The sequence below is a fragment of the Pteronotus mesoamericanus genome, unplaced genomic scaffold (genome assembly GCF_021234165.1).
Source record: "Pteronotus mesoamericanus isolate MK-2021 breed Mesoamerican mustached bat unplaced genomic scaffold, CSHL_Meso_final contig_221, whole genome shotgun sequence".
NCBI lineage: Eukaryota > Metazoa > Chordata > Mammalia > Chiroptera > Mormoopidae > Pteronotus > Pteronotus mesoamericanus.
The window spans coordinates 20,310,256-20,318,998 of record NW_026555092.1 but is presented as its reverse complement, the minus strand read 5'-3'; the positions used below and the strand labels follow the sequence as shown (position 1 = coordinate 20,318,998).

General features: G+C 57.4%; 1 protein-coding gene across 1 annotated transcript; it reads left to right on the top strand.

Moving 5' to 3' along the window:
* Positions 1-2,013: 2,013 nt before the first annotated feature.
* On the top strand, positions 2,014-4,924 carry KNCN (kinocilin). The gene is made up of 4 exons (XM_054572220.1): positions 2,014-2,164; positions 3,181-3,249; positions 3,926-4,000; positions 4,833-4,924. The coding sequence occupies exons 1-4, from the start codon at positions 2,014-2,016 to the stop codon at positions 4,922-4,924; spliced, it is 387 nt and encodes a 128-aa protein (XP_054428195.1).
* The last annotated feature ends 3,819 nt before the right edge of the window (positions 4,925-8,743 follow it).

Here is an 8,743-nt window from a genome sequence, read left to right as displayed (position 1 = left end):
TCATCCCTGTCCACACCCGGGCCTGTCTCCAGTGCCTGAGCAGTGCCTTCCCTCCGCTGACCCTCACTCAGATGACCCTGGCCCTCCTAGGCCCCCACCCCCAGCCTCTGAGAGACAGAGGTCCCATGGCACCCTCAGCCCTCCCCTCTGCCCATCTGAGGTGGTTGTGCAGGTCCAGGACTTCCCTAACCTCTGCCTTGTGTCAAGAAGCCTAACCCAGGTCCCATCTAGGCACGGCATTCTGTGGAGCACACAGTCCTCAGCGGGGACACTGAGGGAATGAAGACTAATGGCGGGTACTTCGGGACATGGCAGCAGTGACAGGCAGCCCACCCACTCAGCACCACCAGACTTGGCTTCACAGGGTTGGCGCTGGCTGAGCAGGGTCCTGCAGGATGAGGTGGTATGCCCCAGACTGAAGGGCCCAGGCGGACACTCAGCAGGAGGGCAGCAGAGGAGAAGGGGAGGGGCGAGGGCAGGGGCAGCCTTGGAGGCAAAGACGGTGGGCCCAGCTGTGCCGGGCAGCAGATGTGGTGGGGAGAGATGGGGGAGCCAAAGAAAAGCCAGTCGGGCCGGTGAGGGGAGCCTGGGGACTATGCCCAGGTGTCTAGGCACAGGGTTAAGGCCAGTGCCATCTCCTGGGACCAGGGAGGCGCTGATCCATAAAGGGCCAGAAAATGAAATTAGTGATGAGGGCTAGAACTGGGGGGTATGACAGAGCGGGGCTGGCTGGGCTGCGTGAGCACTGCCCAGCCTCAAGTTGGTGGGTCCTGCAAGTAGGTCAGACTGGCTGGGCAGAGAAGCTCAGGCCAGAGGTCAGGAGGCACCAGTTGTGTTCCAGTCTCCCAGCCCAAGCCACAGACACCCAGCCCCCACTGAGTCTGATTCCAATTTCGATTTTTCTCCCAGCCCTAGCCCGTGTCTCCTCCTCCCCTGTGCCCCACCCCCACCCCATTGCTCTTCCCTGTCAGTCCCGGCCAGCGTTCCCAGGAAGCTAGAAGGGCTCACTCTCTCAGCCCCCAGAAAACTAAAGGGGAGTGGGTACAAAGCCTAACTGAGGAGAAAGGGGGGATCTCAAACTAGGACTCCTCAGCCCTGCCTAGGAGCTAGAGGTTACGGGATGGAGGTCAAAGGAGGGAGGGGCAGAGGGACAGAGTAGATTTGAAGGGACACCTCTCCTTCTCCTCCTGTCCTAGTCACTATGCCTAGCTCTTGAATGTCCTCCAAGTCTTTTTCCATCTCTCTGTCTCTCAGTCCTTAAGCAGAGGCCTCAGGGGCACCTCCGGGCCAAAGGGAAAGCAGAGTGGGCCCTGAGCATGTGGCCAGGGAGCCTCCTCACATCCCTGGCTACTGATCCTCACAGGAAGCCAGGGGCTCATCCTCCCCGTCAGGAACCAGCAGTGGAACCTGGGCTGACTGCCCTAGTGGGCCTCTGGGACTCAGGCAGTCGCTCACATTGCAGCCTCATGAATAACTCAGCACCTCCCTGCTGCCTGCATCTCAGAGGAGCCTGGCCCCTGGGCCAACCTCCCCGTCTGCTTTAAACTTTAATAGGCCAAGGCTCAGTGGCAGCTGAGCAGGCTCCAGGGAGCTGGGGCAGGATGTTCTGGGCAGGGGAGCTTGGGCTGAGCTCTCCCAAGAGGAAGCTGGCGGTAGAGGACCCCATGGGGCAGGCCCAGCTCTCCAGAGCTCTGGCAGCCACCGCCAGACGTGGCCAGACAGGAGTCCCAAAAGTGGTCCCCAGCTGCAGGGGCCTTTAGGGGAGAAAGAGTAAAGTGGGGTGACATAGAATAGATATTAGGTCAAGGTGAAGTGGGGGGGTGGCGGCACCGAGGAAAGCTGTGAGATAGAGCTGCAGATAAATCTAAGGGTTACAAGCTCAGACTCTTACTGCCTAGAAACTCCCACCCTGAAGGTGGAGCTCCAACAAGGGACAACCAAGAGGACCAAGACCTTCGGGGCTTTCTGGGGACAAGCCCCACTGGTGGGACTTGGCACCCTGGGCAGGCCTGCATGGACATCCCCATCAGCAGCAGAGACTTCCGCTGCCTGCAGCTGGCCTGTGTGGCCCTTGGCCTGGTGGCCGGCAGCATCATCATCGGCGTCTCCCTGTCCAAAGCTGCAGCTGCTGTGGGTGGTATCTTTATTGGCGCCGCTGGTCTGGGTGAGCAGGTGTGGGGCTTAGTCAGGGAGCAGGGGCATGGTCAGGCGAGCAGGAGATGGAGGGAAGGACTGTGATAACAGGAATTGGTTGGGGAGGGTAGAAGTTAGAGGTGTGAGCAAGGCAGCGTTGGGGGCTTCACAGGCGGAGAGGAAGGTTGGGGTGAGGTTCCCTCCATGGACTGTCAGAGCAAGGCGATGGGAAAGAGGGAGCAGGCTGCCACACTCCTCTCTGGCTGCTCCCCCTACGGCTCTCCAGTCTCAGGCCTGGGCTTTCAGGTTTGCAGTGGGATGTATAAGCCCGTTGGGGGTTGGTTGATGGAAGCAGGTAAAAGGGGAAGGGGTTCCCAGTGGACCCTCCTTGAGCCAAGACAGGATGCAGATCAGACTAAGGCTACGTCTCAACAGCAGATCTGTCTGTCCTGGCATCTGTTCCATCTCTCTACCTGGGCCAGTCCCACAGATGTCCCCAGAGTGATGCTGAGTAGCATCCCTTGCCCCACTCCACCACCCCCAGGCTGAAAACAGAACCAGAAGCACTAGGCTTGTAGGCTCTGGGCATCTGCAGCTGCAAATTCCAGCCAAAGACCGCAGATACTTGGTCTGGGTAGGAAATGGGAATAGGCAGGGCAGGACCCACTCTTCTGCTACCCCCTCCCCAGGTCTGGGTGGAGAGGTGCATGCTATGGAGCCCCTCAGTCCTACCCTGGGGACCCCGGAGGAGGGTGGGGTAGGGGAGAGTTGGTGGTGGCGGTGGCAGCTGGGCCCATTTCCAGCAGGCTGCGTGGAGTCTGTAGTTTCTTCCCCAAATAGGTACTGCTTTCTGCCTCTCCTGGAGCACACACTCACAGGCTCACATTTACACACCCACAGTCTCAACCTGCATACTTGTGCCCCTCTGTGCACATTCAATATCACTCTCATAAACCACCCCCAGGCTCAGCCGGCCCCTAGCTTCATGCCACTTGCACCCACCAGGAACCTCCCCATCACAGGACCCCTCTGTGTCTCTCATCCCAGGGCTTCTCATCTTGGCCTACCCGTTCCTGAAGGCTCGGCTCAACCTGGACCACATCCTGCCTAACATAGGTGAGTCTTCTCCCCACCCCCGAAGTCTCTGCCAAAGACCATGTGAGACCTTTAATGTGTAAGCCTGGGGCCCACTGAGGGGGGAGCAGTGCCCACATGTGCAACCGCTCCTGACTGTGTGTGCTGGAGTTGCTCTCTGTGTGTGAGTGTGTTTGGGTATGTGGTGCAGGCGTTGCTATGACTACAGTACAGCAGACTCCAGCCTGCTGCAAAAGTGCCTAAACCAGCTCAGAGCACCTAAAATCCCATCTCCCCTGATAGATTTTCCATCTCCCCCAAACCTCCAAGATCTCTAGAGTACCCTACTTCATCCCTGAGCAACCATAAAGACCTATCTCCCTAAGGTCTTAGGACCCTGGTACTGCTCCCGACTTCCTCTCACCTCCCCACATACACACTCCCAAGTCCATTGATCGCATGGGGCTTTACATATCCCCCGTTTTCCCCAGGACCTGCATCTCCTCAAAAAAATTTGCCATCTTCTCCTTCAAGGGCCCGTTTATCTCCACCCCCGTCTGCCTCTTTCCCAACACATAAACCAGCCCAGGGCCTATGGGAGACCTAAAGGAATGCAGTGGAGCAAAGACAGCAGCAGTAATTGAGATTAGACAGCAGGAAGGACTTGATTTGAGAATGGCCTAGTGACCAGGGGTCTTGGGGTCATCTCACCCTGCAGGGAACCTGAGAATCCACCCCCATCCAGCACCAGATGGTGGGGAGGGAAGATCCAACGCCAATGGCAATAAAGAGGGTAAGTTCCAGAAATTTCAGAGTCCATCTTCCCCCTTTCCCCTCTAGCTGGGCAGCTTTGCAGACTCCTGTTACAGAAGGAGCCACCCTAGTCTGAGAGAGCCTTCAGAGTTGGGTAGTTTCTTCCATGTGTTTAGTCAAAACCTTTCTTGCTCCAAGCTGAGCTGAGCAATCCGTGTGTGTCCTCAGGGCCTCTTTGTCCTGCCCAGCACGGACACCTGGGCAGAAGACACCTCACTGCCCCTCCCCTCCCCTCCATCCCATGCCCCAGTTTATTTTCTCACTCTCCTCTCCCCCTGTAGAATCCAGCTCTCAGAGCTGGTACCTGAAATTGGGCATCTTCTTCCTACCCCATCCCCGCACACTGGAAATTTCCAGAGCAGGCGTTTCTCAAAGACGGCCCCAGCCCATGGCATCTGCCGCCAGCAGTAGGGTGCCTAATCTCAGCAAAAAGTCCCATGCCAGACAATGTTCAAGGAACTAACATGCATTCATCTGTTCCACTCTCAGAACAACCGTGTGAGGAAGGTACTGTAAGGAGCTCCACTGTATATATGGGGCACAGGGAAATTAAGTGACGCAGCTTGGAAGTAGTGGGACCAGAACGGAGACCAGAGAGTCAGCCCCAGAGTGCTGCCTTTAACCCTCATACCAGGCTGCTGTCCTCTTGAAGGGCCATTCCGACCATCCATGTGGCTGTAAACAGGGCAGAAAATGCCTCTCGGGACTCCCCTCTCTCGCTAGTCTATTTCGTTCTGCTCCAGGGTCCCTCTGGGTTGTTCTGACCCAGAGATCTGTCCACTCAGGCAGCCCCGTCCTGGTCTCTTCCCCAGGAGTCCGCAGCAGCCTGTCCACCGTGAGCAGAACCTTGGAGAAGCTGAAGTCAGGGGGCCGGGGGACTGGGGAAGGCCAAGGCAAAGGCTGAGGGGCTGCTGCCTGCCCTGCCTTCCCTTCCTGCCTGACACCCCAATTTCAGAGCCCTCCTGGGTCCAAACCAGAGATGAACCAGGCCCTGGAGACGCCACACCTGCATTCACCTGACCAACGCTCTTGGCAACAGAATCCGCAGAGAGAGGGAACAGGGGCCTGAAGCAAGGTGTCTCTGGAAACCCCAAGCAGCAGGGGGGCTTGTTTCAAGCTCTTGACCTGGATTTTCTCTCTGGACTGCAGCTCAGTTTCTTTCCCTGTTTGATCTACTAACTGCTTTCTCTGGAATTTAGGTCCCAGGGATACCCCAGTCCCTTGCCCAAGCTTGGCTCCAGAAGTGAACCACAGGCCCTCGGGAACCACAGGCAGGGGTCTGGCTCAGCCCCCAAGGCCTGGCCCTGGGCCCCCAGGGCTCTCCGGCTGGATAGAAGGGCTGGGTCAGGTTTTTGGGAGATATCAAAACTCAGGGACCTTAGTAGCCATGAACAAGATGGGGAAAATCCCAGACAAAGTGGTCACTGCCATGACTGGAAGCTTCCCAGAGGAGGTGGCTCCTGAGCTGAGCCCTCCCCTGAGACTCTTGGTATTTGACTCCAGACAAGAACTCCAGCCTTCCTTCTTCTCCCCCACCCTCTCACTGCTCCTGAATAATCTAAACACATTCCAGGCTCCAAGCCTTGGCTCATGTTCTCCTGGAGGCCTCCCTGCTCCTCTCTGCCTATCAACTCTTCCACCTTTAAAGGCCTAGTTTCAAGAAACCCTGTAACCATAGTACCCACCTGGTCCTCTCCCACCAGCCTGTGTGTCTCTCTCTCGACAGCCTCCAGGCAGGTTCAAGTCTTCTTTTTCGCAAAGCAATTATTAATCCTATTTAAAAACAATTTTGAGTACCGAAACAATGGGTACTCAAAAATGTTAATGGTTTAAATTTAATGGAAAAAAAAATTCCCCAGGCTTTCTCTAGAGAACCACCTCAAGGCCCCATGTACCCACGGGGTTTGGGCTGAGGAGGACCTGGCTCAGGTGCATGTGGCTGTACAGAAAACATCCCTCCTTCCTCCACACCACTCTTCATACACTTGCACCTTCGTAATCTCTGCAGAGACATCTGCTCCTTGGGGCCTCTGTCTTAATTTGGTGAGCAGAAGAGAAAGCTAGGAAGAGTCTCCTTCTAGAAGAATCAGTGCAGGTGGCACCACCTCTTGGAAGCGTCCCCTGATTTCACAGTGCTCCCACCACCCCAGGACCCCGTCCATCACAGCCCACATTTTTGTGAGTGGCCCTCATCTATTTCCCCGTCTTGAGAGTAGGGGGCAGAGGACTGACATGCAGAAGACTTACCCAGCGGATGTTGGAAAACCCCACCAAAAGTGGGAGAGATGGTCTTACTGCAGGAAAAGGACTCATCCAGTGCCACGGTGAGAGACTGTGGGGCCATGCCTTGCACCCAGGTCTCCTCTCTCCTCACCCAAGGCTCTACCCTCTGCAATTCTCTGCACAGGCCACAGAGACCAACTCCCTGACTGTGGAGGGATAGACCTCCATAAAGGGGCTCAGTTTCACTTACTCTGACTGGTGGTGGAGCATTTGGTTCTTCCTGCCTGAGGGGAGTCAACTCCCCTCCTTGCACTTTCTTCCTCTTCTCCTCCTTCCTGCCTGCTCCCGCCCCTTCTCCTTTCCTTCCTCCTTCCCCTCAACTTCATTATCATCAGCAGGAACTCAGGCCTGGCAGCCCTTCCTTGATCAATAAGTAACCCTTCCTCCTGTCTATCTTCAATCCTCACCTGCATCACCCCTCAAAAGGCACCCAAGAGTGGAGGGGATGAACGGGGGCAAGTGGAGCCTGAGCTCTGCGGAAGGTGGTCTCCCACCCTGGCCCACCATCCACCTTTCCCAGCTTTGCTCTCCCCACACAGGTCTATAGTATCCCCGAAGGCTGACAGGGCAAGGCACAGAGCAGTGCTGGGCATCAGAGTAGAATAAATTAAAGAATGAGTGCACGTAGAAAGGCAAGAGCTTTGTCCATTGGGGAGGAACTGGGTAGGGTTCAAAGGACCCGTGAAACTTGGTGGGCATTCTTGAGGCCTGCCTCTGGGTCCTCCCTCTTTCCTCCTGCCATGGGCTCCTTGAGAGTGCCTTCCCCCCACTGCAGGTGAATGTCCAGATACCCCCTCCCCACGTGCATCTCCACCCTGGGTACCCCCACTCCCTCAACCTGGTCACAGGAGCAGTCCATGAGCAGACACATGTCTTCTCCCCATCCACGCTTTGGAAGAAGGTGAGGCTGGGCCAAGGAGGCAGAGGCGGTGTGGTGGGTAACGTTAAAGGGAAACGCTCTCTCACCTTGGAGGAGCTCCTACACCCTCCAATAGATAAGCACCCTCCAATATTTGGTAAACAACGGGACGGGGTGTGGACAGGGGCAGGCCTTTGGATCCTGCCGTGCCAGCCGTCTGTACAATAAACGAAGCCAGTTCTGTCCAATAGCCTGTACTTTTTCTTTTTATAAGATTGTATTTATTTATTTTTAGAGAGAGGGGAAGGGAGGGAGAAAGAGAGGGAGAGAAGCATTGATGTGTGAAACATCAGTAGACTGCCTTTGGCACGCCCCAAACTGGGGACCCACTGCAACCCAGGCATGTGCCCTGACCAGAGCCCGACCAGCAACCCCAGGTTCGCAGGCTGATGCATAGTTCACTGAGCCACACCAGCCGGGCCAATGGCCTGTTCTGACCTCAGCTGTGGCTGTGCCTGGCAGGCCCCTGGCTGGGTGAAGAGAACACAACCAAAGCAGGGGAGTGCTCGGTCTAGGCAGCCCTCTGCATCTGACATCCCTGCTGGGCCACCCGGGGGACTGGCCAGGCTGGGGTTGGAGTCGGGGGACAAGACTCATATCCTGGTTCTGCCCTCAGGAGCACTGTGCCTCGGTTTCCTCATCTGCAGAGGGAGGCTAAGGACAGCACCACCCTCACAGGGCCTCTGTCAGGACTCAGGATGCCTGGCACCTATCAGGGAGGGTTTAGGAGTGGATGGGTGAATGAATGAAGGGGGGCGTGGGAGGACTCTTCCAGCTGAACTCCGGGGGTCTGGAAAGCCAGCACCTCTGCTGCCCACCCAGCCCTCTCTAACTCAGTCCTGGCTGGTGGGCCTTGAGCTGGGCCCTCCTCCCCATCCTTCAACACCAAGGGGCCCTTCCCAATCCCACCAGGAGACACAGCACCTTAAGGGGCTAGCGGCCACGCCCCTTTCTAGGGGCCGGATTGGTGGAGGGTGATTCAGAGCAACTACCATCCCAGGAAAAATCTCGAGTTCCCACGGCTCCGACCCCACCCCTCCAGGGAAGGTGGGGAATACGTTTGAGGCTGATTTCAGAGCCAGTGCGACAGGCAACCCTGCGCTGGAGAGTGGCAGTGTGTCCACGGCGGACTCGGAAAGTCCAGACCGGAGCGAGCATGTGGGCGGGCTGGGGTTCTCCTCAGGGGGCTTGAAACCCGCGAAACCGAGGAGGGAGGGGACAAGGGCGGCGCCGAGGGGAAGGCAGGACACTTAGATCAGATCGCTGCTCCCTCTGGGGTCAGAGGGGAGCCGAAGGATAACGCTGGAACCCGCGCCACCGGCCGCCGCCCACCGCTTGCGCTCGGTCCTCCCCGCTGGTGGCCACCAGGGGCTGCTCCCAGGGTCCCCAGCGCCCCTGCCAACCCGCCGAGCCCCGGATCTCCGAGAAGCCAGGCGGGTGAGTGAGGAAGACCGGCCTGCTAACCCATCCCACCCCAAGTCTGCGCCCCCCATCCCTGCCCCGTCGCCTCCCAGATCTCTC

What these genes read in the sequence shown, in the direction of transcription:
- KNCN (XM_054572220.1), top strand. Translation starts at nt 2,014, where the DNA reads ATGGACATCCCCATCAGCAGCAGAGACTTCCGCTGCCTGCAGCTGGCC. An exon ending in CCACATCCTGCCTAACATAG is followed by an intron (nt 3,250 to 3,925) that starts GTGAGTCTTCTC and finishes CTCACCCTGCAG; the next exon opens with GGAACCTGAGAATCCACCCC. An exon ending in CGCCAATGGCAATAAAGAGG is followed by an intron (nt 4,001 to 4,832) that starts GTAAGTTCCAGA and finishes TCTCTTCCCCAG; the next exon opens with GAGTCCGCAGCAGCCTGTCC.